Source organism: Hyperoodon ampullatus, assembly GCF_949752795.1.
Source record: "Hyperoodon ampullatus genome assembly, chromosome: 7".
Classification (NCBI taxonomy): domain Eukaryota; kingdom Metazoa; phylum Chordata; class Mammalia; order Artiodactyla; family Ziphiidae; genus Hyperoodon; species Hyperoodon ampullatus.
The window spans coordinates 78474290-78500606 of record NC_136920.1 but is presented as its reverse complement, the minus strand read 5'-3'; the positions used below and the strand labels follow the sequence as shown (position 1 = coordinate 78500606).

At 50.1% G+C, this 26317-nt stretch overlaps 2 protein-coding genes across 2 annotated transcripts in view; one reads left to right on the top strand and one right to left on the bottom strand.

The window, feature by feature from the left end:
• Positions 1–26317, bottom strand: part of LOC307055622 (BCL-6 corepressor-like) — a 792095-nt gene that overhangs the window by 29167 nt on the left and 736611 nt on the right.
• LOC307056603 (BCL-6 corepressor-like) lies at positions 2110–22839 on the top strand (the record flags this gene model as incomplete). Its single annotated transcript, XM_079709431.1, is given in 19 exon segments — positions 2110–2136; positions 2418–2550; positions 2649–2713; positions 4012–4479; positions 5346–5399; positions 5871–6057; positions 11456–11701; positions 12042–12119; positions 12122–12187; positions 12190–12418; positions 12885–12946; positions 12949–13136; positions 13467–13484; positions 13488–13721; positions 18628–18794; positions 19945–20090; positions 20526–20603; positions 20762–20918; positions 22347–22839. Coding segments are annotated over 19 exon segments (2856 nt in total). The 3' UTR covers positions 22600–22839.

The window sequence follows — 26317 nt, the reverse complement described above, 5'->3', positions numbered from 1 at the left end:
ACAGGAGTTACTGGTTGAGATCATACATGGTTATGTCCAGGTTATTGGACTTAACCATGCTGGTCACTGACCAGCTTTATCCCCCATTGAAAACGAGTAGACTGGCATTCTGGATTCTATGTCAGTCTCTTATGAGCTTGGTTGGCATTACTGAAAAAATAAAAGTTGTGGATCCGCAAACCCATAGACTATATAGGCTATGTTCCCCTGCAGAATTCTAACTACATGGCCACCTTATCTTCCTAACATCAAGTGGTAGCAGTCTGGCCGGTCCATCTCGTTCTCTTGATCTTGAGTCCTCTGCAAAAGACATCCCCCTTTTCTGCACCAGCACATACGTCACAGCCCTGAAGAAAGTGTAGACATCTGAGATACGTTAACAGCGGGGGAGGGCTGATAGCCCGTGAACAGACACATAAATGCCTGTTAGACCTGGAAATTGAAAACCAGAGAGGCGGGGCCACACTGGTTTTGGCCCAGGCCACCAGCCACTGGTGTTCCCAGCACAATGTTCCCGATGTGGGAGTTTGAGGAAGCAGGGAAAGGCAGGTGGTGTGAGTTTATTAGGACTTGAGGCCCTCAGCCTCGCACTGAGGCAAGCTGAACCCCCAGAGCGTGCTTCCTGCCCTCCTATGGGCTGCTACTCCTAAAGGTACTTGGTTTCAACAGTTATTTGTGCATCAGATTAAAGACTGAAGGGAGAGGGAACAGCAAGCCTAAATTCTTCATATCATACGCCACCTCTCTTTCTCTTCTTATTATATAAGCAATTCATGTGAAAAACAAATAAGGCAAGCAAAACAAAACAAAATTACCTGAAATCTTGCTATCCAAAAGTTGCCATTAGTATTTTGGTGTATACTTGTTCCAGATTTTTCTTTATTTTCAACCCTTCATTAAGGCCATTGTAGTGTTGACAGATGATGCTGGCACAAGCACTTGAGATGAGGCTCCTCTTTTTAAAATACTGTATTTGCATTTGGATTAGTTTGTCTCAGGCCCTGCCTTGCCTGGTCCCCAGCGTGGTGTTTTCTGCTGCAGTCTCTGTAAATTGGAGTTGGGGTGATGGGGCGGTCAGGCAGGGCTGTGTGTATCTGTGTCTGTATAAGGGAGGGCGGGCACACTTTCCAGTGTTTCTGGGCAACAAGCAGGCACTCACTGCAGTTTCCTATCCCTCAGGCCTGGGCTGTGGAGACAGGGGAAGTACCAGGAAGGGGTGGACGACCCCGACCCAGCTAAATGGAAGGCCCAGCTCCGCTGTGCGCTCAACGAGAGCAGGGAATTCAACCTGATGTACAACGGCACCAAGGAGGTGCCCATGAACCCAGTGAAGATATATCAAGTGTGTGACATCCCCCAGCCCCAGGGCTCTATCATTAACCCAGGTGAGGCCCCAGCTGCTGGGGAGAAGGTGGACAGTGTGCCAGGTTCCGGGCCGGACCCTTAAAGCGATAGTCGACTTGAAAGTCGCCTCGCTTACAAAGTTGAAGACTGGTAAATAAAGCAAGAAATGCTGTCCCTAGAAAGAACCCAGAGAACAAAAGATATAAACTCAGCACAGTCTTCCTGCCCACCCAGTGGAACAGTAAAGCATTAGAAAGAAGAGGGGGTATTGAGTTCTATAAAAAATAACTTCTCTTGGGACTCAACACTGAGAAGAGAGGCCAGGTAGTTTAGAAGAAGGAGGGCTTAAAACTTAGAAGGTCTGAGTTATAAACCTCGGTCTTTCCATTTCACTACTTGTGGGACATTGAATCAAGTCATTCAACGTTTTGAGCCTCAGCTTCTTCCACTATAAAATCTGGGTTCTCATCTTTCCTGCGTATTTCAAAGGCTGTTCTAAGAATCCATTGACATGACATTATGAAGGCTATTAAGTTCTCTTTATAAATGATGGGTAAGTGATCATTTAATTTGTATGGTATTTTTCCTAGGAGAATACCACCTGATCCCTATATTTACTCAATGTTTAGCCAGTTCCGACTAAGAGCCAGATAATTTAGACTTGACCTCCAGTGAATCTAGTGAGGCTCTGCCATGAGGGAAGGGTCTGTCTTCACAGTAAGCTTATAAAGGAGAGAAGCTGTGCTCCTTGGGTCCTTAGAAGGGATGCGAATGTGTAGCAAGGGGTTTAGAGTAGGAATTAAAAGATTGCTAGGAGAAGGGAGTAGGGTCTGCAGCTCCTGGATAGGGGAGGGGATGAGAGCTTGCACTGGGGCTCCGTAGGAGGAGCTGGGAGTGGGGTGAACACCCTTGGTTCCCACTCTTTGGCATTGAGGGTGCACACTGAACCCAAGGAACCTCTGTGCTGGCAGTGCCTAGCTTGAACAGTGGGTCAGCTGCAGGGATGACAGTGCAACGTGAGCGCCTCACTTTTGACCTTTGTGTGTGTGTGTGTGTGTGTGTGTGTTTCTCAGGTAGGATCCACTGGATCTGCTCTTTGGGATGAGAAAGATAATGATGTGGATGAAGAAGATGAGGAAGATGAGCTGGACCAGTCACAGCACCACGTTCCCATCCAGGACACCTTCCCCTTCCTGAACATCAATGGTGAGTGGGGTGGGGGGTGGGACAGAGGCATGGAGAGGATGTAAGGGGCTTTGATTGTGCAAGCGTTGACACCATATCCACCATTGCACTGGGAGCAGCGACCAGGCCCTGGGGCCAGGCTGCCAGTCTGTTAGCAAGTAGGAGTCATAGGCAAAGGAACTCCGTAGGCATAGTTACCCCAGTGGGGTGGCTTCTAGGCAGAGAGAGCATCTTCTGAATCTTATGTGATAATTCAGAGAAATTAAAAAATTAAATTCATTCTCAGTCCCGCATACAAATACGCAAGCTGTTACAAATTTTGCTGATTTCCTTCAGGCCAAGTGCAGGGATCATTTTCGTGAATTGTAGGCAAACTCTTCTGCTATTTCCCTCGGTACAAATTTTCTGTCACTGCCTTAACAGCCTCTGCTAAGGCTGTATCATGGGAAACTTGTGGCTCTACAGCTCTTAATACTAGGCTCTGATAAAATTTCTCTACTAGAGACTTTTATCTTTTTTAAATTTATTTATCTATTTATTTATTTTTTGTGGTACGCGGGCCTCTCACTGTTGTGGCCTCTCCCATGGCGGAGCACAGGCTCCGGACGCGCAGGCTCGGCGGCCATGGCTCATGGGCCCAGCCGCTCCGCGGCATGTGGGATCTTCCCGGACCGGGGCACGAACCCGTGTCCCCTGCATCGGCAGGCGGACTCTCAACCACTGCGCCACCAGGGAAGCCCTATCTTTTTTTTAAATTGACTTTTTGAATTCAGCTTCCCAGGAAAGATGCGTTTAGAGGTTGGAGGGTCACTGTGAGACAGAGCAGGTACTGCGTCTCCCGTTGCACATTCTGAGGACGCTCAGACACAAGGTGAAGTGCTCTTCCACAGCATCTTCACTTGAACTGTTCACTGACATGCTCCTAGTCATATGACTTGCATTCAGTTGAGTAGCTTTTCACTACAGATTTCTAAGTTCCATCTGGCTGCTAGGGTCAAATGAGATACTTTTGCCACCTAGAAAATTTAGTATATCCAGATGATTCCTGTAGGATTTTGGAGTACCCTTCCCTAGGTGATGCCCCTTCTTTTGAGAATCAGGAAATGACTCTTATCTGTCTACTTGCCCTCCTTCACTTACCCTGTCATTTATAAACTTGCAACCAAGTGATGAGTAAAGACAACGATCATAGAGCTCTCTGAGGTTAATATTGCCACAGCTACATTCCCACTTGGTGCAATTTTAAGATTTGGACATTTGGAAATGTGAGATCCTTTCCCAAATCTTTGGCTCACTCATTCTGTTATTCTCAGCCCTTAAAAGGATACAACCCATTTCCAGGATCATGATTTCCCTTTTTTTTTTTTTTCATGGTTTTTTAAAGCTAATATTGTGTGTCCTTACGTTATGGGCCACCTTGGATCCTTTATGGAAACATGTGAACATATATTAAAAATAAAAAAGTAAAATGTGGCCCTACAGCCACACCGGGATTTCATTGCCCTGAGAGAGGAGTTGGGGCGCATCAGTGACTTCCACGAAGCCTATACTTTCAAACAGGCTCCGGGCCAGCCAGTCTCCGGCTTAAGCAAGGAGAATGTTCCAGCGGTAACCAACAAGGAGAACCTGGCGACGCCGGTCTCGACTCCATTCCTGGAGCCGACCCTGGGGAGCGACGGCTCTGCGGTCACTTTCGGGAAAACCCAAGAGGATCCCAAACCATTTTGCGTGGGCAGTGCCCCACCGAGTGTGGACGTCACCCCCACCTACACCAAAGATGGAGCTGACGAGGCAGGATCAACCGATGGCAAAGTTCTGAACCCGAAGCCATCTAAGCTGGCAAAGAGAATCGCAAACTCCGCTGGTTACGTGGGTGACCGGTTCAAGTGTGTCGCTACCGGACTGTACGCAGACTCCAGTCAGCTCGGCCGGGAGCAGCGGGCATTGCAGGTGAGCGCCCCCCACCCGAATTTCAGGAGCCTGACCAGTTGTCAGGTTTTTTTTAATGTGTGAAGAGGAGGGGGCCGGGGGTATGATAGGGCAGGATGCCGGGCTGATTTGGTTAATGAAGCTTAGGATAATTTAAATGTTTGAAATGTGTCCAGTAAGGGGACGTAAGTGGATACTTGAGTTATTCTGTAGATTTTAAGCGAACTCCACTCGAATGCTGATAACGGAAGTTTTAATTATTGCGAAGGATGTCTAAAAGACTGCATGACATTTACCTATCAATCGCTTTGATTTCTCTGCCGTTACTGTACGTTAAAAATATACCTAAAAGTGCTGCTTAGAATGCCTTACGTGATACTTGGTGGAGGTGTGTAGCAGCCGCATGTCTGTGAGATTCGTGCAATTTTTTTTTTCCACCCAAAAAACAAACAAACAAAACAAAAAAACCTTGCTTAAAGGGATAGAGTATGTATTTAACTTGCTAGTGAATGATAGATGTTGTATAGGAATTTCCTTAAGATATTTTACTTTTAATTAAAAGACAAATAAAGCCAAATTGTTTTGCAATGTTAAGAAAAAAATTGGTTTATGCATATAAAAATGGATGAAGGCTTCCCTGGTGGCGCAGTGGTTGAGAGTCCGCCTGCCGATGCAGGGGATACGGGTTCGTGCCCCGGTCTGGGAGGATCCCACATGCCGCAGAGCGGCTGGGCCCATGAGCCATGGCCGCTGGGCCTGCACGTCCGGAGCCTGTGCTCTGCAGCGGGAGTGGCCACAACAGTGAGAGGCCCGCGTACCGCAAAAAAAAAAAAAAAATGGATGAAGATATCTAAATGATCCATTGAGTGCCCATTTTAATTACATAGATGGAAGGATTACAAGAGGACAGTATTTTATGTCTACCCGCTGCTTACTGTGAGGTCAGTTCTTCAAATTTTTATTACTAGAATCTTCCATAAACCTTTTGAGTTAAATTTCATTTCCAAATATACAAAGGGAAGTTTGTGGGCCATGGTCGTCTTTATTCATTGTGCATTTGTTTTCTTTTCTGTTGTGTTTTTGTTTCGCTTTCTTTGCGTTGTGTTTTTGTTTTGTTTTATTTACCTTCGAAAGAGAATGTCTGTCTCTATGCCACAGTGTATGTATGGCTATACATACACACCACATATATCTCTACATACATATGGCTTTACGAAGAAAGAGTGTGTGACTAGTTACCCATAGACACTCTTACGTTTTTATCGTTCAATTTTAAAATATCTCAGTTGTATCATAAATTGTGGTTGGTTTTGGGCAAACTGTTCTTTGAAGATAGTTTCCTTTAAGGTAAGGGCAGTGAAATAGCTTTGGTGGTAAGGTGTGTCTTTTTTCCATCTCCGTTCTCTTTGTAGCGTGCAGTGATGCGCTTCTCAGAGTTGGAGATGAAAGAGCGAGAAGGTGGCCACCCCACGACCAAAGACTCCGAGGTGCGCAAATTCAGCCCCGCTGACTGGGAAAGGCTGAAAGGAAGTCAGGACAAAAAGCCAAAGTCGGTCGCCCTGGAGGAGGCCATTGCCGACCAGAACGACAGTGAGAGATGTAAGTGAACCCAGGCGGCTCACGTGTGGTACCACATCGGTGGGAACGGGGCGGTTCCACTCCCAGTGCCGAGGGAGGTGAGAGGAAACAGTACGCTTCCGACGGCCCAGCGTCTGGGTGCTGGCTGTTCGGAGAACGGGCTGCTCTGGCCACCCTTCCCAGCTGTGGATTGCAAGGCTGGTTGTCCTTTTGAGCGTTGCAGCATCCAGGAGTGAAGGACCTATGAAATGTTGTTTCCTGGCACGCATCTCCTTTTTCCGGAGAAATGCTAGTCCTGCAGTTAGTAATAGTCTGATACAGTAGAGCAGAGGAATGGCAGTGCAAGACCTCCAGCGTAGCAGGTATGTGTTCTGTTTTGTAGCAGGTACGGATACGGGTTTTTGGTAGCAGTGGAATGACACTTGCAGCCAGAGCCAGACCCTCCAGAGTGACAGTCTCCTATGGGAGGGAGTGGAGAGTACTCGGATTCTCCCTCCAAAGGCAGAGGTTTCGTTAAAATGAGATGAGGGCTGATGAAGGCACCAGAAAGATGAGCATAATTATTTTCTGTGGCAGGCTTGTTTGCAGTCATTAGGAGCTGACAGCACGCTCCAAGGGCGTGGGATAAACGAGGGCGTTCTTCCTACCAGACGGGGTGTATTATGTTTTGGAGGCCAAATTGGAGAGAAAGCTAGTGTTTGCCTCGAGTCACACTCTGCGGTCCCATCAGCTGCTCCCCCACTGGGGTTGACTTCGGGCTTTGCCCTCGAGACTTCCTGGGCTAATGAGATGTGTTGGCAGCAAGTGGAGGTCTTTCTCCCGCTTTTTTAGTGCGCGTGCTTGTGGCCTGTGGCCTGCAGCCTGCTCCGGACCCCAGAAACCTCACCGGTGATGGTGAGTGAGGGCACCCAGGTGAACGTCGAGGACAGGGTGGGCGTGAAATCCTCCTGAGACGGGACAGTCGGGGGTGGTGGGCACGTTTGGGAGGCCCAGGCCCTTGGACCCAGTCGTAGGGTCGGCGTTCGCCCGCACGCTTAGGTCGTGGGTGCCTGATGCAGTTCGGGAAAATTGTGGTCAGCAGCAGCGTGTGCTTCTCTCTGCTGCTTGGAGCACTGCCCTCCCCCAGCTCATTTTTGGGGTCAGACAAAGGCCTGTGGCCAGGGTTCTGGGTAAGCGACACCGGGACCGGTTTGTCCTACGTGGCTCCCGTAGAAGGGGATTTCTGGGGCTAGTCAGTGGCGGCCTTACCCGAGGGATGGGGCTCTTGATGTGCCTGGAGTAGACGATTCCGAGCTCCTCCCCCTCGGGATTGGAGTGAAAAACGGAGGGTCCAGGCCACCCTGGAGTGAAGCAGCAAGAAGGCCTCCCTCCTTGCCTGTGCTCACAGTGGACACGCAGCCCTTACCCTCCTGAGTGGCCTCATAACTCAGCTCCTGGGGAAGTTTCTCAGAGAGATGTGATGAAAGTGAGCAAGGCCAAGTTCACGGGGATGCACTTTTCTGAGGAGGGGATCTGCCTGTTGTGGGTGGACGGTGAGGGAGGCTGGAGGAAGGGAGCGGGCAGTTAACCGGCCTCGAGTCTTCTCGCCCTTTTCTCCAGCAACGTGGCCAAACCCAGGGTGGCCGCTGCCCTTCACGTCTCAGTGGCCTCACCCGCCCTTCTTCCCAGAGACGTTTGTGTGCGTCCTTCCCAGTCGTTCCTGCTGAGCGTGGAGACGAGAACTCGGTGTGGCTGATGGGGAGCAGGGCCTGAGCCCCAGATGATTCCGAAAGCCCCCTCCCCCCACCGCCTGCCTCCCATCTCAGACCGACCGACGGGTCTCTTCCTGGAGCACCCGGGACATGGCCCAGTGAGCCATGAATCGCCACCATGGGAGGGCAGGAGAAGGGTTGGGGAAGTTGAGGGGCTCCGTTTGAAAGGTTGGGGCATTGGAGGTGGGTTCCCCACCCACCCTCTGTCTTGTAGAGACGTGGGGTTTGCAAATAGCTGGTCAGGAAAGGTGACCTGAAGGGGCCACTGTTCTTACTGCGGCCTCCACATCCAAGGCACAGCAGGTGTTCATTCCATTCAGCTGGATATGAATGGGCCTTCTTGTTCTTGGGCCATCATGTCTTGAGCTGATATGGGCTCAGGTCCTTCTCATGGGTGTCGGTGTGGCCGAGAGCCGAGCTGTGAGCACATGGGAGCTGGGGCGGGGATTTGGGGCGGGCAGGGGTCACAGAGAGGGTCCAGGATGCCTTCAAGATGCCTTCCCCCTTCTGAGGCAGCCCCTACCCATGGAGGGACCAGGAGCTTCTAAGGTGGTGGGTGCTGTTTGCGTGGCCCTGGTTGTCCTGGTGCGGGTGCATCTTGTTGCTAGGGGCTTGTTTAAAGAAAGGAATTAACTTGAAAACACAGTGGCCGAGATACTCATTTATTCTTTATGATCACATGGGTGGCTGAGTGAAATTTTTATTTTGGAAGTCCACCAAATGAGTTTGGAGGTTCCTCAGACTTGGAAGTTCATCAGTAGGAACCCTCAGTGGCATTTGAAGATGGGGCGGGGCAAGGAGGCATTGGTCCCTTCCTTCTCAAACTTGGAGTAACCATCTCCCTTGCCAACCACTTGGCTGGGACAGGCCTAGGACCTGCTCAGTGGCAGTGCCTGGCCAGGAGCTGGAGGAAGCCTCAGTCGAGGGGCTTCATGAAACTTCTTTGCTCAGGGAACTTCTCTTCCAGCTGAGCACCTGCACGTTTGTAAACTACTTTGGAACAGAGATCCCCTGCACTTCTTCTGTAGCGGGTGTAACTTTTAACAAGGTTAGCCTTGACTGGAGGTGCTATTATAGTTAAGCTACAGAGAAGGGGATTTTAATCCTGGGGAGCCTTCCAGCAACTCAGAACCCTCTCACCTTGTTTAGGCCTCACTGGGCATGGCTCAACAGTGGTGAGGGTGCTTTGTTGCCACAGTGACTTGTAAATGTTGCTGTGGTGATGCTTCTGTGAGGTGATGCTATGGTACAACCATAATGAATTTGGGATATATGTGCTGTGAGTCATAGGACCATGCTGCAGGGACCACGTTCACATCTTGCTTAGACTGGGTGACCAAGGGCACATGGCTTCCCACTTTTAGAAGGGCCAAAAGTAGCAATGATGGCAAAGCCTGATGGTTAGGATCCCCGTGTATCTATTTATCTCCCCATCTCCTTTGCCCTCAAGGGTCATCCTCCTGTGGGTCGTGGTTAGAACAGTCTTTGAGAAGCTCCAAGTGACATGGAGCCTCTACCCCATAGCTGGTGGCCATGGGCATCTTGGGCAGTCGGGGTGGGTGTCCTTCAGGGTTAATACTGGCCTGGGTAAGGTCACACTAGCGTAAGGTCTTGGGGGGCCTTAGCTGAGGGGAATTGAGATCTTTGCCCTAAAAGGCTCCGGGGTTGGGGGAAGGGTGGATGGACCTAGTTTGGAAAAAGAAACTTTCAGATTGGACATGGGGGTTCTTAAGGTAGCCCTTCCATTCCTCCATGGATCCCCTCCCACGGAGCTTTTAGGGAAGGCTGATTGGACCAGATTGGACCAGAGAAGTCCAATGGTGTAACCAGCAGGGCTCACCTCTTAAAATTTCCTACATTTCAGGCCTGAGATTCAGGCTGGTCTGAAAGTCTTGGCATCTTTTGGTTAAAGGGATTTTTCCAGCCTTTCTCTGTGCTGAGCCCAGCCCGTGATTATGAAGCCCACCCCTGGAGGGAGGCTAGCAGTAACATTCCCACTTTACAAGTGAAGGGGGCCGAGTTGTAAAGCGGCGCCATTCCTGCCCGAGTGTTTAAGAGGGTCACAGAGCAGCCGGAGTGAGAGTTGCAGCACGCCGTCTTCACCGGGCCTGCGGTAGCCTGGGCTGCATCACCTGTAAGCACAGGCCAGGAGTTTGGGGTTTCTCCTGCTGCCATGGCAGGAGACCCTCGCGGTTGGGGTGATTCCACCATTCCGGCAAGAGTAGATGGGGACCTGTCCCACCTTGGGATACCCTTGGAGAAAAGCTAAGTGTGTTCCACCATTGAGAACACAGGTCAGGCTAGCCCAGGCCGGGGTGAGGTTCATCCCCACAACTGACTGCCATTAAATGCTGGGAATGCCCCCCAAGAGAGGCTGATCAGGGGACCAGCCGGCTGGGCAGAAGTGGGAGTGATACTTGAAGTGGTCTAGGGAGAGGAGGAGGAACGCGAGCAGCATGTGAGGGGTGTGTCCATGATTTCATCTAGAAAAACGGGCTGTGGGAGCTTAGCTCAGGTGTTAACGAAATACCAAACTCATACACCCACCCCCACCCCCGGCCGGTGATGGACACAGGGTCATCTTCGGGGAACTCTTTAACAGCACAGTGATCATTATGGAATTATTTGTGTGTTAGAAAGAATGTGACTAGCAAAGCAGTTGAACTGTTTCTTTGGCTAGAGCAAAAGTGAGGAGTGATGTTAGGCTGGGGTGATTGGAGGAAAAGCCCCAAGTGGATGCTAGATTGAGCAGAGGGGGCAGGAGCAACACAGGCGGAGCTGGGGTGTGAGCAGTTCAGCCCTGCCCGCCGCCCCCCACCCCACCCCCATGAAGGGGGTTGGAGTCTTGTCTTTGAAATGTCCTTAGATGCTTGTTGCCTGGGAAGGAAGGCGTGGAGACGTGCCAGGTGGGTGACTGGTGTCACTGAGGGCCTTCTTCCTAGACAGGAAATAGGAGCAGCCCCTCGATGGCAGTGAAATGCTTTTCCCCCCACGGGTGTGGAAAGAGGACAGACGGACTCGTAGCAATCTGGTTGAGTTCTTTGAAATTGCCCTTGACCCTTGTGTGTGCACCAGGAAGCCTTTCCTTTCCCTTTGCCAGGCTCCTCTTGCCTTGGTCTCCCCAGCTTCCCAGCCTCCCACCATTCTTTCCCTACCCTTGTTCTTCACCCTCGCCCCTGCTGACCCAAGTGAACATTGGTGCCATGTCTGTGTAGATGGCAGTTGGGGGCTATTTGGTCTGTTGATGACATCAGCCTTTTTTGTTGACTAGCAGCTGTTTCCATAGTCATTTGTAGCTCCGCCCTGATTGGTTGGATCTTACTGTGAGGTCACTCACCCCCCCTTTAAAAGTAAGCCACCTTGGAGAGTTAAGCAGTTAGGGAGTTATCTCACACGCCTATAGAGGGATGGTGTAGATGCCTCACCTTGACCCTTGAAGGATGGATTGTGAGTGGGCTACGTGCCTCATTTTCTGCTTTCTTTGCTGGTTGTGTTCAGCTGTCCTTCCTTTGGGACGTCTTTCTGAGGGTTTTGTGCTTCCAGCGTGTGAGGCCCCTGGTCTCCAAAGGGGGGTGGTCTGTTGGTAGCAGATTGCCTTGGGCATGGGGGTTCTGCCTGCTCCTGGTGACCTTTGTTCCCTCCTTTCCGGGTTGTCTCCCCTCCCCTAGGGGAGTGTTATGATGGAAGCAAACCTGACCCCTTCGAAGCCCCAGAAGACAGTGATCTTCCTGAGGACATGGACACGGAGCCCCCCAGAGAGTCCCCCGCCGACCAGGTGGCCCCGGACGCGTCACGCAGCCCCACCCTCCGGCTGAACAGAAAGCGCAAGGTGTATGGCGATAGGAACCACACTGAGACCACTGTGCTCCCGGAGGACTCTCTGCCGAAAGCCAAGCGGAGACGGGTCTCCAAAGGTGAGCTCGGTTTCGCTTCGGGCCCGCAGGGCACCCTACCGAAGTCCTGGAGCGGAGCAGTGGAAAGTTCCAGTCCCACCCTGGAGCCCTGGGGGGAGCCACTCACACCTCCCCACACCCCACCCCCATCCCACCCCCGACTCCCTCAAAGCCAGGTGCCGGGGCTGGAGCCCAAAGGTGGCCAAAGGCAAATAGGCCCCCTCCCGAGACTTGGTGACAAGTTCCAGCCAACACAGTGACCACACCCCTCCCCTCCCCCACCCCTGTTAGTGATGTGTAAGACAGTTCGTTCCCCGGCCCGGGGGGCTTCTTCATTAATTTGTAGTTATTTCTCCATTAGCTGACTGGCCTGAGAGGGAAATGACAAACAGTTCCTCTAACCACTTAGAAGAGCCACATTATAGTGAGCTGACCAACCTGAGGTGTGCATTGAATTAACAGGGCTCCATCCCAGAAAGCAGCGCCGCTTGCTGCACCTTAGAGAACGGCGGGAGCAGAGAGCAAACCTGGCCGGCAGGGCAGGAAGGAAGTGACCCAGGCGGTTCAGCCTGCGGTCACCCCCCAGGGCAGTAGCATCTCCGAAGAGAAACCTGGCAGGAAAAGGGCAGAGGCCAAAAGCAACAGAAGCTGGTTGGAGGAGTCCCTTAAATGCAGTGACAATGAACAAGGTCCGCACGGGGCGGGGGGCGCTCCTGGAGGGTGGATCACCCGCCCTCTGTGGGAAACGGCCCTGGAGGGGACCTGAGCGCCATCCAAGTTGACAAGAGTAGCGTGTGGCGAGTGGGGAGTTTTCTTCATGAGGTCCTTTCAGCCTGCACACTTCCTTATGGAATGGACAGTGAGGCGGGAGCTCGACTTCCTGGGCTGCTCCTCATCACCCAGCCCGCGGCTGGGCAGGAAGGGAAGTCTTGGGTGACCCCGGGCGCTTGTCAGTGCCCTCATTCCAGCCTCAGGCTGTCTGTCCCCAGTCGCCCTGTCCCGAGCACCCAGGCCCCCCACGGGTGTGGACGGGAGCGCACGAAGGGCTGGCTTCTGCCCTCTCTTGCGGCCCTTTGAAGCGACTTGCCATTTGGCGTTTCGTGGGTTAGCCTATTTGCCGGTTGAATGTGGGATAATTAAAATATTAGTGCTTTGAAAACATAATTGGTATATCTTTAAAAACTGAAGCTGCTCCAACGGTCAGTGCTAACAATGGGCTTTTCTTTCCTCACCGGCTACAACTGTGTAACGCCCGCTTCTTCTCCCCCTGACAGATGTGCTGTGCATGGATGAAGAAATGGATCTGCAGCCTTCGCCCCTGCCGCAGAAATACACCGACAACAGCGAGAAACCATCCGGGAAGCGACCGTGCAAAACCAAGCATTTGATCCCTCAGGAGCCCAGGCGGGGCTTGCCGCTGCCAGGGGACTCCTACGTGGACAATGCGGATGGCAAGGTACCTCTTGCCCCTGGCTCTCCCCCGCCCCCCGGGCCTGTGCAGGCACATCCCGCCTGCCTACTTCTCTGCTTCTGGGGACAAAGCTTTCCTTTTCCTGAACCCCTCCCCCCAAAACGTCCCTGCCCCTTCCTAGGGGACCTGTCTCCTGGGTGGTGGTGAAGTTTCCAGCTAGTAAAAATGCAACCCCTTCCTCGCGCCCCGCCTCCCCGAGACAGAGAGGAGGAAAAGTGCTTTCCTCCACTCAGGTTTGTAACTCAGGGAGGAGGCGAACCAGGCGGGTGGTGGAAGGACAGCCTGAAATGTGTGCGCTGCCTGGTTTCGTGATAGGTGACCGTCCGGAGATTTTGAAAGCGGCCTGAGCCCAGTTCCGACTATGATCTTTCGCCGGCCAAGCAGGACCAGAAGCCCTTGGACCGTTTGCAGCAATTGTTACCAGCTTCCCAGGCCTCGCAGCTGACGTGCTCAAGCTCCCCTCCAGAGACCACCCAGTCCCGCCCGATGCCACCGGAAACGCGGAGACTTGCTGTCAATAAGAACGCGGGCGAGACCCTCCTACAGCAGGCCTCCCGGCTTGGCTACGAGGTGAGCATCCTTGTGGGTGCCCCGGATCAGGATCCGCCGGCTGCTGCTCCTTGGGTGGAGGACACACTGGCTGGGGATGGGGTTGGGTCTCAGAGCCCAGCCCCCTCCACGTGGCGGGCTGGGCTGGGTGTTCCAGCAGGGTGTTTGCGTTGGCCCCGCTCACACTGCGGGCTCTTTGGTGGCTTGTTCAGTCGTGGTGTGAAAAGAAAGGCAGGCCTCTCTGATGTTCCGTTCCCGTTCAGGCAGGTAGGCTGCTTCGGCCAGTCCGGCTCACTTATCTCTGATATAAAATCTGACCTAACCCAGGGCTTGGCGACCAGGGGAATTTTAATGAGCCCTTTTGGATTCTGACTAGCAAGAAGGAGAGTAGTTATTAGCTCTACTAACTTGTGCTGTTTGGGGCAGAGTGACGCCCCTGTGGGGTAGCGGGTGGGAAGTGTCTGTGCAGAGTAGGGGTGGGAGTGGGGCAGACCTGAGCAGTCTCTTTCTGAGAGGGCGCGGGAGCCGAGGGCTGATGGGCGGGGAGCAGGGGTTGAGCCTTGCCCAAAACTCCCTGTCCACACTGCTGTATCCCAAGCCAGCACGGCTGATGACAGTGATAGCCTCTATTGCTAGAGCAACATCGAAAGATAGCTGATATCTGCCTAAGCCCGTGTGGTCTGTAGTAACTGCTTTCACCCTTTTAACATCTTCACTTGGGAGTGACGAGTACTAGCCCACTCTCGGATGAGGAAACTGAGCCTCAGAGGGATTAGCTGATACTCGTACAGGTAGCGATCCAGCAGTGCTCCACAGCCCACCACGCTCCTCAGCAAGACTGGCTCACACTGGAATTGCCCTTTTTACAGTTCAAAACCTCTGTGAGACAGATGACTCTCTCTGCCCTGTGCAGTTCCCCCACCATACTTGTCAGTAGCAATTGTGATGTAATAGCCCACAGGGCAAAGGCATTTTTCTGTGCTGGCATCAGCCCTCTGGGAGTTGAATGGTGACAGTAAAACGCGGTTCAGCAGGCTGAGCGTGGAGGTGTGGCTGAGCACTGGGGTGGCAGGACCCAGGCTGGCCCGGAGCCCTGGCGCCCACACCCTCAGCCAGCTCTGTGCCCCTGTCCCCCGTCTCCTGTCGTGTCCCCCCACCCCGGTCCATAGTGCCGTGAGCCCTTCGAAGTGTGCCTGCCTTGGCCCTAAGGCATGACTGTGGGTGGGAAGTTGGAAGCACTAGGGCTATGCTTAGTTTGGGGGTGTTTTTGTTGTTGTTGTTGTGGGTTGAATGTGCTGTTGTTTATATCTACACGTCTCTTGGAGACCTCTCCATTAGCTAGAGAGCACTTTCTGGGAGTTAGCGCAGTTACTTGCAGGTGAAGTCCAAGGAGCACCCAGTTGGTTTCCCAAGAGCTGAGAGCGGGCGCCTAGGAGGACAGAGCAGATGTTGCACATAGTGTTGAGCTAGACCCCCCGTGGTTGAGAAGATAGTCTCCTTGCTTCCAGCAAACGCTGGAGGTGGGGGGGAGACCCCTAACCCCAACTTTTGGGTTAGGGTTGAGAAAGTAGACTCCCGCTTCCAGCAAATGCTGGAGATGGGGGGCGGGGTGCTGCTGCACCCGCCGTGGAGGGCGGGGCTCCGAGCCCCACCTGTGAACTTGGCATCATTTCCAGCAGCCTCCCTTTGGGACCAGAGACGTCAAAAGACCCTCGTTGGTCCTGTAAGACAGTTTCCATTTTGGTTTGGTGGCACTGAGGCCTGGACCAAGGGGCACTTGATCCATACTTTTTTAGGCTACCTGGCCTTTGATTGCACAGGAAGCCTTGGGAATGTTTAGGGTCGGATTTGTTTTTTTCTTCAAATGTAAATTTCAATATGTAGATTCCACAGATCACCAGTGTTGATGCTGAACATTGTGACAAGTAGATGAACGCTTTCAACTTTGAATCCAACTTTCTGGGATTTGTCTGGGCAGAATTTTAAATGTTGGGATGATGGCCCAGTTGGGAGATGTGGCAGCTTAAACCTTTTAAAATTGAAGGACAGTTTGCTTAACCAGATAAGGGTGTGGTTTGGGAGGGTTTTCCTGAAGTTTTGTCTTCAGCATTCTTGGTTATTTTCTTCTGCTTAGCCAAAGATACCATGTGCAGTATAAAGGCTGTCTGAGCTTTATGTCATGATAATCTGGTTCTGGAAGTTTAGAAACACACTCTGGCTTCAGATCCGCGTTAAATAGATCACTTGCGTGGTCAAAGACCTCAAACCTTTCCCTCCTGGGAAAAAGGCTTCTATTTCTTAGGCTAAAACGCCAGTGTGCAACCACATGCTTGTGCCTTTAGCGGTGATGGTTAAATTTTCTATGAATTGAATAAGTCATGTTTTTTAAAAAGTTAATGAGGCATTTAATTAACTAACAACGGCGGGCTTATGGCCTTTATGGTTACATTTTGCGGGTAATGGCATTCGGCTTATAGCTGCTGAACAGAGAGCTGTCCGACAAAAGCAGTTTGACTTTGCTCGGGAATGGCTGGGCTGCCCTTCAGACACTCCCGTTTATTTCTAGCGGAGAAAAGAAACCAAGGAATGTGTTGCGTCAGGAATGTGTTGCGTCGACAGACTCGCCCCGCCTCTTCACCTTTCAGTTAGAGAAAGTGTTGGTGGCGATGGTTGCCATCCATTTAGAGGCCTTCACCCTCCTAGCTAGGAGAGTGTAGTTAGCCCACTTGACCCCCAACAGAGAAGGCCTGTGGGATGCTCGTCACAGCTGGATTGCATCCCTCTAACTGGGGCCCTCTTGGGCCTTTTGAATCTTCCCAGCTGACCAGGTACCAAAGACCTGAGTTATAGGTCTAGTACTTCATGTAAATTGAACTTGGGGTTTAATATCTCTGGGCCTCAGTTTGCAAGTGTTGAATGAGGATAGTACTACCTTCCTTTCCTGCTATCTCCTGGGTTCCTGTGGGTGACAGAAGACGTCCTCATCTGGGGAAATGAGAAGCACTGTGTAAATAGTGGGATCAACGTGGTTGAGTTAGGACAGCCTGTGGCAAAAAGTCTGACCTGGCCGTGGGGCTACTGCTGCCTTTGCTACCATCTTCCAGGAGAAGAGAGTTGACTTACCCATCAGCTTGGACGGCCTTTCATTTCTAGGTACCCTTGAATCTGCCCTAGTAGTGATGAAGGTTTCCAGGTGAAGGCCATGATTGTCACAGCAAATAAACCCTGGGTTGAGTAAATTGATGTGTGCACAGCAGTTGGTGGCGTTCAGACCTGATCCCAGAGCCACGTGACAGGGCCTCTCCCTGGCTGGGGCACACAACTCATTAGCTTGCAGCCGTCCACTCAAGTCTGGCTAGTGAGGGCCTGCTAAAAGAGCAGCACCTTCATGCGGTATCCTGGATACCAGGGCTCGGGGCAGGTGGCCTGGGAGCCCAGAGGATTGTGGGCTTTCTGGCAGGTTGGGATGTAAACGGAGAAACGCATTCGTGGGTGTGCCTTTTCTCTTCCTCCTCTTGTTTTGGAAGGGAGCTGCTGCAGTGACCTGAAGTAACAGGGCACCGATGGCCAGGTTTACCAGCATGCCCCATTGGGTTCACGTGGTAAGCAAATGGAACATTCTAGTTCGCTCCCAAGTGAGTGGTCACCTTTGATTGGCGTGTCCTCCAAAGGGCATAAAAGGTTTTACAGAACCCATCTCGCACTTATGGGCGGCTAGAATGACCCCCGTTTTAGGTTTAACAGATGAGTTACCTGAGAGATGTCACAAGGAGGCCTGTTCTGACCCCATCCCATCCCCCCTTACCCTGCAGACCATGTTTTAGGCCACATGCACGTTCTGCCTACTCCCAGCTCTCAGAACCTGACGGCTCTCTGCTGGGCACGACTTACCCAGTATAAACAGTATAACGTGTTTTCTGGTGGCAAATGCTTTCGATGTGTCTGAAAACTTTCTTAAGGTAATAAAACATTGAATAAATTCCTGCTCTGCTTACTGAGAGTGGTTCATATTAATATTTTAACAAGCCAAAGAAATAAGGTTAATAACAGTGATTCTAACGCACAGTGTTGACACAGAACATCTCTGGGGGCGGGGGTGAACGTTTTATTTGATTCTTGAAATGTGGAGGTTGCAGCCTGTGGTGTATCAGGTTCCTGTCATTAACTTGGGGCAGAATCAGTCTAAAATTTTCATATTTACTCGAGAGGGTGGAGTGAGGCAAAATAGAGGGTGGGGTTATTGGAGGCATTTTGTGTCATTCCTCGAGGATGGAGGGAGAGAGCTTCTCTTTAACTCCACTTAACGTACAGACAAGAGCATCTGAGGCCCAGGGTCTGATTTGGGGTCTTAACAAGGGGTGCGAGGATGTAGCTGACCTGGGTGTCCCTGCTTCTCTAAGCTGGGGAATGTTCTCTGGCTGATTTAAGCTCTCTTTAAGTGTTGGTCATCCATACTTTTATCTAAACTTGTGTTATCGTCCACTGCCACTGACTGAACAGACCCATCAAGTGAGAATGGTCTGTGCTTGGCAATGTGTCATCTAAGATGTTAGCAGCCGTGACACCTCTGTACTGGTCATGTCGGCCCCTGGGCTGAGGGCTTTCATCGCTATCCGAATCGCTATCCGAATGCGTCCTCTCAGCAGCCCTGTGGAAGCTTGGAGAAGTTCAAGGGTAACTTGCCCATGGCCAGGCCACTGGTGCAGCAGAGCCTTAGACAACACTGTCTGCATCTCCAAGCCCTTCTCACGCACTCTCGCCCCCCACCAGGATGCCTGCCGCCTGCCCGCGCCATGGTGGGCTTTTGGCCCCAAGGATGTATGCCTTTGAAAGTGGGCACCGCCAAGCTATGGGGAGGTCACGCTTACAAGGTTCACTGTATGGTGTCTGATGGTATCTCCTCTCCTCTCCTCTCCTCTCCCCATAGGAAGTGGTCTTGTACTGCCTGGAGAACAAGATTTGTGATGTGAACCACCGCGACAACGCGGGTTACTGTGCCCTGCACGAGGCTTGTGCAAGAGGTCGGCTCAACATCGTACTACACCTCCTTGAATATGGCGCCAATGTCAACTGCAGTGCCCAGGATGGAACCGGGTCAGTGGCGGTCTTGCTCTTGGCCTGGCCCTGCTGGGGCATAGGCAGTGGTTCTCAGGGTGTGCGGGGAACCCCAGAAGGAAAGATGGAGAGTGAGTGCCTTGTAAGCACACTGATGGCGGAGTCCTCTAGAATGGAATCGGACAGATCTTTCTGGCAAATTTACATAGAACTTTAAAACTCTGTGACGCTCTTATGGACAGAAGTCCCTGAAAATGTTGAGCCTGCATGAATAATCAGGGGTGTTCTCTTTTAAGACCCTGGACTCTTCACCAGCGTCTGTTGAATCTCAATCTTGAACATATATGTGAGTTGAAAGTTGCAGGAGCACAGACAGGTCCAGTGGCAACTGGCTTGATAGGACCTGCCGTGTCCACCCACATCCCCGGGCCTGGCCCCCACTCTGTCCTTGACCTCGGTTTATTGGCCAGAGGCCCAGGTCTGAGTCAGCCCAAGCATCTTCCCGGTTGTACCTGGGATGCCACCACGAGGCAGGGCACTGGGGCTTTCCTGACAGTCATAAAATTAGCAAAACCGTAAGGTATTTGGTGGTTCATGGTTTCCAAATAGCATCCTTTCTGGATGGGACTGCGGACAGTGTTCCTGACCCCAGCGGACACGGGCAGGAGGACTCTGTATCCTCCTGAGAACTCGCCCTGCCTGTCGACTGCTTCTGGGCGAGAGGGTTGATCACTCATCTCCAAGTTGGTTTCAGGAGAGGTTCCGCTTTGCCCCTAGTTTCTTTTACAAACTGCACTTTTTGGGTTTTGTTTGTAATGGTGTAACAATGGCTTGTCGTATCTGCTTCCGTGGTGCTGGGGTTCTTCCCCCCACCCCGCCGTACGTTACCTTCTTACAGTCTGTCACTATTTAAGTTCATTGGAAACGTTTTCATCGTGGCCTGAGTTCCTCCTTGGGCCATGCATTAAGAGAGATTTGCATTGAAGAATTAGGCCTGAGATGGTCCCTTCACCTGTCCCGTAAAGGGTTATGTGTTGAAATAACAGAGTAATTTGTCGCAGCGACCGTACACTCACCTCCTCGGTGAAATAGCGCGCCTCTGAGGCTTGGCCGCACACGCTCGATTTTGCCCCGTGTCCTTAGAAGCAAGCGTCGCGTGCACGGGTGTAATCCCCCGCACCTCTCCTAGGCCTCTCCACGATGCTGTCAAGAATGATCATCTCGAAATTGTCCGCTTGCTCCTCTCCTACGGTGCTGATCCTACCCTGGCTACATACTCAGGTAGAACCATCAAGAAAGTGAACCACAGCGAACTTCTGGAGAAGTTCTTAACAGGTACGGCAGAGGTCAAGACACGGTCTTGTTCAAGCATCTAGACGGTGACTTCACAGCCTTTCACCTGGGTTCCCCCTACCCCCACCCCCCGTTTACTCTAAGTGACCCTTTACTGGGAAAAGCGGCCCAACGTTAGTCTGTCAAAGAAGAGATACATACTTTGAGTTTTGCAAGGTGGGGGGCTGGAAAACTCTTAGCTAGCCAGGCTAGCTTTTGTTTGGCAGGCTGGGGCGGTGAGGCGGGCAGTCCCTCAGGAAGGCGGGTGGACGCGTGGGGAGGTTTCAGTCAGATACCTGGAGGCGTGTGCAGTGGGACTTATCAGGAGGTGACACCAGCCCCAGCGTGAGATGTTCCCGAACTCCAGCAGCATTTGCCTCTTACCAGCAGGCGTTATCTTGTTTCTCTCTCTCTCTCTCTCTCCCCCTCTCTCTCCAGACTGTTTAAATAACCTGCAGGCTCCTGACGATGGTAGCCCCGGTTGCTCTTCGGAGTTCTCTGGCAGCTGTGTGTGTGGTGAGCAGCCTTGTTCGTTTCAGTTGGGCTTGTGGGGGTGGGGGTGGTGCTGTGAGCAGGGCTTGCTTGGGAAAGAATTTTTCCAGGGTCCTTTTTGGCGAACAGCTGGAATCTTGCTCCAGCTTACTGACCTCTCTCTTGTTTGCCCCCGCGTTTAGAACCAGATGATGAAAGTGGTTACGATGTTTTAGCAAATCCCCCAGGACCGGAGGACCAGGATGGCAGCAACGAGGCCTATGGTGACCTATTGGAATCTGAATTTTCCGAAGACCCCCTTTTGCCGTGTTATAACGTCCAGGTGTCCGTCGCTCAGGGGTGAGCGTGGCCAGCGTGTGGTCGAGAGCCAGCCCAGCTGCTCTGTGGGGTGGCAGGAGTTAGAAGTCCCCTTCAGCAGATGAGGGTGGATGGGTTGGGGGGTGAGTGAATTCCTCACCAAGTGTCCACCGACCTCACATAATGCAGTGGAACTTTTCCAGAAAAGTTTGGGGGGTGGGAGGGCTCCCCAGCCAACTGCCCTCATTGGAACACACCCCTAGAGCCCAAAGGACACGGGAGTCAGCGACTGCAATTGCACAGTTTCAGTCACTAAACTCTTGGGGAAGGGATCCTCCCCAAATGGCTACCATAGGGGCCTTCCAAGGCGCGTGAGGTCCACGGGACGATACTGATGTGTACCCTCTTCTCGTATAAGATTAGAGAAAGCCGTATGTGGCACCTGGCATCTTATGTGTCTTCAGATTTGCTTAGATCGAGTCTTGTCCCCACGGTCGGGCCACTGTGCCCCATGACCAACCCTTCGGAGTGAACACATCAGGAGAGCTTGCTCTGCTGTGTGTTGACCCCGGTGCTTAAGGAGTAGCATCCTCCTTGGACTCTGAGGCTGGGAACGTGTCTGCCTTTGTGGTGACATTGTATTCGGGATAGAGATCATAAAGCGTGGCAGGGTATCAGGAAGGATTGTACCACCTCCCTTCTCGAAAAAGCCTCACTCCCGGCAGCATTGAGGGGCGGGTTGGAGGTGTGGGAAAGGAAAGGAAAGCCAGGTGACCTCGAGTGTTTCTCATGCTCTCTCCGTGAGGGCCGGAGGAGAGGAGAGGTCAAAGAGGTGTTTGCCATCTCCCTTGGGTTGGCATACAGACTGGTTTTCCCCAGTGACTAGAACGGGGTGCACTTACTTGGAGAGGGGTGACCTGAGTTGTGACCAGAGCCAAGGCAGCACTGGGGTGGCCTGCAACGAGGCTCGTTCAGGGGCGCTGCTCCTGCTTTTGTCTAAGTTGGCTGATCCGCCCTAGGTGGTCTCTTAACACATGCACATGAGTCCAGAGTTCCCCCGCTAGAAGTAGATCTTCCGGGCTTCCCTGGTGGCACAGTGGTTAAGGATCCGCCTGCCAGTTCAGGGGACACAGGTTCGAGCCCTGGTCCGGGAAGATCCCACATGCCACGGAGCAACTAAGCCCGTGCGCCACAGCTACTGAGCCTGCGCTCTAGAGCCCGCGAGCCACAACTAGAGAAAGCCTGTGCGCCGCAACAGGCCCAGCGCAGCCGAAAATAAATAAATAAATAAAATTAAAAAAAAAAAAAAAGAAGAAGTAGATCTTCTAAGGACAGTGAGAAGTGGGGTGGGGGTGGGGTAATCAAAGTGGAAGTAGCAGGCCCTTTCACCGCCAGGAGACGGGTAGTTCATAGTTGGGAGCGCCTCTAATTTTGCCGGAAACTCAAACCACTGTCCTTTCTCTGGTGTAGGCCTCGTAACTGGCTGTTGCTCTCAGACCTGCTCAAGAAACTGCAAATGTCCTCCTGCATATTCCGCTGCAATTTCCCAAATGTGGAAATTGTCACCATCGCGGAGGCCGAGTTCTGCCGGCAAGTGTCAGCAAGTCTCTTATTCTCTTGCCCCAAAGACCTGGAGTCCTGTAATCCAGAAAGTAAGGAGCTCTTAGATCTGGTGGAGTTCACGAACGAGCTTCAGACTCTGCTGGGCTCATCCGTGGAGTGAATCCTCCCCAGAGACCTGGACTCAGACGACGACTGGTGAGCTCGCTGGGGCCCGCCGTGTACAGTGTGTCATGGTGTTAATCCTTGTGCATATGTGTCATAATACGACTATTTCTGTAAAGAAAGGACACTATGAGACACGACTCCAGTCGGAAGGACTTCAAAACATGTTTTTTTCTTTTTAAAATTTTAAGTCAGTTTTTATGAAGTTGTTAATAAAGTTTCTTTATTTTTCAATGTACACATGCTTTGGAATATGTTTGTTTTTACTCGGAACAATTGTTTCTTTTCTTTTTTAAGGAGAAAAAAAAAAGGCAAAGGAGCTACACACTTTGACTTAATTTCATACAAAGCTCCGACAACAGAGGCCATAACTGTTGAGAGTTGCTTTTGGGGCAAATTAAACCAGTAAAATTTTAAACTCTTCCTCCATATTAAAGGGATTGAATAAATTGGCCACTTTGGTGCACCTGTGTCCTGCGAATTGTCCAGTTGGAGATGGAGGTTTAGAAAGTGAGTTTCAGTCTTGTTTAAGTCTCTTCCCATCAGACTGGTCTCGTGATTTCCTACACACCATGTTACTTCCTGTCTACCTTTCCTTGGTGGTGTTCATGCCTGGATTGTCTCCTGTACCTGCTCAAACCTTGGTCCATTCTCATTTGTACCATGGAAGTTTGTCATGCTGGATACTGTCAGAACTAATTTTACTTAAGTTTGCGTTAAGGTGCAAAGCACACGTTTTGTATATTTTCTGTTTTTTGTGTTTGTCTATATTTTATGGTTTCGCTTCAAGAAATATTATGGGACGGGAAATAGCAAGATGTAAAGAGCAAAAAAGTCATCATTCTCTTTAAATTGTTAGAACATCTATCTGCAATCATAATTATGATGCACTGTGGTATGTGTTAAAATAGTAAATACATGTAACGTCCCGTAGGAGCAGCAAACTCAGTGGTGTTGGTGAGGGTGTGTCATGGAAGTAATCACAAAGCAGGTGACTGTTGGTTGGGGTCCTGAAACATTAGTGTGCCTTCCCTGTGTCCAGTAGTGGTCTGGAGGGGTCAGGAAGCCTGCCTTTGAATTTGAGGGAACAGAGGGTTTGAGGTCCTCTCTCTTCTATTGCTCTAGTACACTGCATAGCAGCAGTATACCGGGTTTATAGTTGACGTTTAAATCTCTGATTGATCATTAAGATTGGGATGTATCTTTGGAAATGAAAATAGGAAGAATCGTATGCTTTTTCTCTTTTTTCTTTTTTTCCCTATATCTGAAAAGGTATGTAGTACTTTGCTGAGTGGTTGGGAATAGAGTTTGCAGTATTCAGTGTATTCAGTTTTAGTATCTAAATAGAATTAAACTGTTGCTGTAAACTGGAATAGCACTTTGTTACTGACAAGTTTTAGAATGCATCTGTTCGTCAATTACCTGTTTGGGAAGATTGTAGTTAATGATTTTGAGAATGTGGCTATAAACTTCCAACTGACTCAAGAAAAGCAAATAAGTCAAGATTGACAAATGTATAGGCTCTTCATCTTATTGTGTGTGGGGTTTTTTTTTTTTTTCCTTTTAGTTATTTGTCAAGGTATAAAGAATTCTATCACACTTAAGACAAGTTAAGTAAACGTCACGGGGTGTATTCTGACATGGCAAGGAGCACATCACATGGCCTAGATCTTAAAGGTGATTTTATGTTTAAACTTTCATGAAAACATATGTGATTGAAACACATTAATATATTGATACAGAAGGCAGTTAATTTTTGTCTTTTTTCTGTGTGTGTGTGGTACTGTTGTGGCCTCTCCCGTTGCGGAGCACAGGCTCTGGACGCGCAGGCTCAGCGGCCATGGCTCACGGGCCTAGCCGCTCCGCGGCATGTGGGATCTTCCTGGACCGGGGCACGAACCCATGTCCCCTGCATTGGCAGGCGGACTCTCAACCACTGCGCCACCAGGGAAGCCCTAATTTTTGTCTTTTGATACATGTGAGCGCAGCTTTCATTTTGCTGAAAGAATATGACCGGTTTTCAGTTTGGGATTCTACCATTTAGTAATGATAGTCCACTTAATTTTAGAAATAAGAGATTTAATATATAATACCTAATAATACTTTTATGTATGTTTTTTTACTGAAAACTTTTATTGTAATACTGTGAAGAAACTATGCCATTCTAGTCTTCAAGACTTAAATGAATCAAGTGTTTATTAGCTGTTGTAGTTTTTAAACTAATAAAAGTCAGTACATCAGCAATTTGTAAATACAGTTTTTAAAATAATGCCTTAACAACTTTACAGTGGTTATAATGACTGTATTTAGGCCTAAAGTTAGTTAATAATTTGACATGAGGCTTTTTAATAGTTTGATGGTGCAGATCAGGGATAGGTAAACTCTGGCTGGTGGGCCAGATCCAGCCCGTCGCCTGGCTTTGTAAAGGAAGTTTTTCTGGAACATAGTCGCACCCGTTGTTTACATGGTAGTTATGGCTCCTTTCACCCTACACCAGTGGGGCAGAGTAGTTGCAACAGAAACTGTATAGCGCACAAATCTGGAAATGTTTAAATTTAGATTTTAAAAAGTGAAAACTTCTTTGAGCCTATACAGGGCAAGTCCATTGACCCCTGAGGTAGAAAACAGTCAGGAACTTGGGTGCGGAAGCCAAATGGCCTAGGTTCAAATTCCCTTTCTCCCATTTCATAGCTAGTGACCATGGGCAAATCACTTAACCTCTATGCCTCATTATGAGATTTAAATGCACTTATTTGTATAAATAGTGCCTGGCACATACTAAGCACTGTGTAAGTGATTGCTGTTGTTTCTGCTTGGAACTTTAATAAGTTATTGTTAATAGAAAAATGACACGAATGATTTTCCTTTTAGAGTAACAAAGGCACTTTGAGTCTTTTACTTTTTCAGGAATGTAATAAGACTTTTTTCATTTACAGTCAGTGTTCCCTGTTACCAAAATTTACTTTATGAATATAAAGAATTGAATGTCTTCAAGACAGTACTTTTGCTTAAATGTCAAACCATTATTTTCCCAAGGCACATCAAACTGGCTCTGCAGAGTCCAGGCCTCTAAAGCTGGTGTGCACACCCTAGGTAGCAGGTGAGAGACATTTTGTAAATATAGTTTTTAAAATAATGCTTGAGACTTCCCTGGCGGTCCAGCAGTTAACACTATGTGCTCCCAATGTAGGGGGCTTGGGTTCGATCCCTGCTCAAGGAACTAGATCCCACGTGCCTGCCATAACTAAGAGCCCACATGCCACAACTAAAAGATCCGGCATGCTGCAACTAAAGACCCGGCACAGCCAAACAAACAAACAAACAAATAAATAAATAAATCTTTATAAAAAATAAGTAAAATAAAATAATGCCTTAGGAGTTAGGAAAAGAAAATATTAGAACATTTTTACCTTTGTATTATTTTTAAAAATCTGTGTAGTTTATCATGTACATAAATTATATGTATGGAACTTTGTGTATATAATTTGTTAATAAATAAGATGCATATTAAAAAGTTTGCTTATGGTTTGCCCAATCAGGTGTTTGGAGGCCATTGGAGGGACAGGATGATGAAATATAGGGCCTCAGCAAAGATAGAATTTAGAACCAATTCCCTGACTTAGAAGATAAGGAAAATAATTCATAGACTGTAATTGAGTTGTCCAACTTTACATAAGTGTTCAGAAACAGGAAATGCAGTGGCTAGAATCTAATCA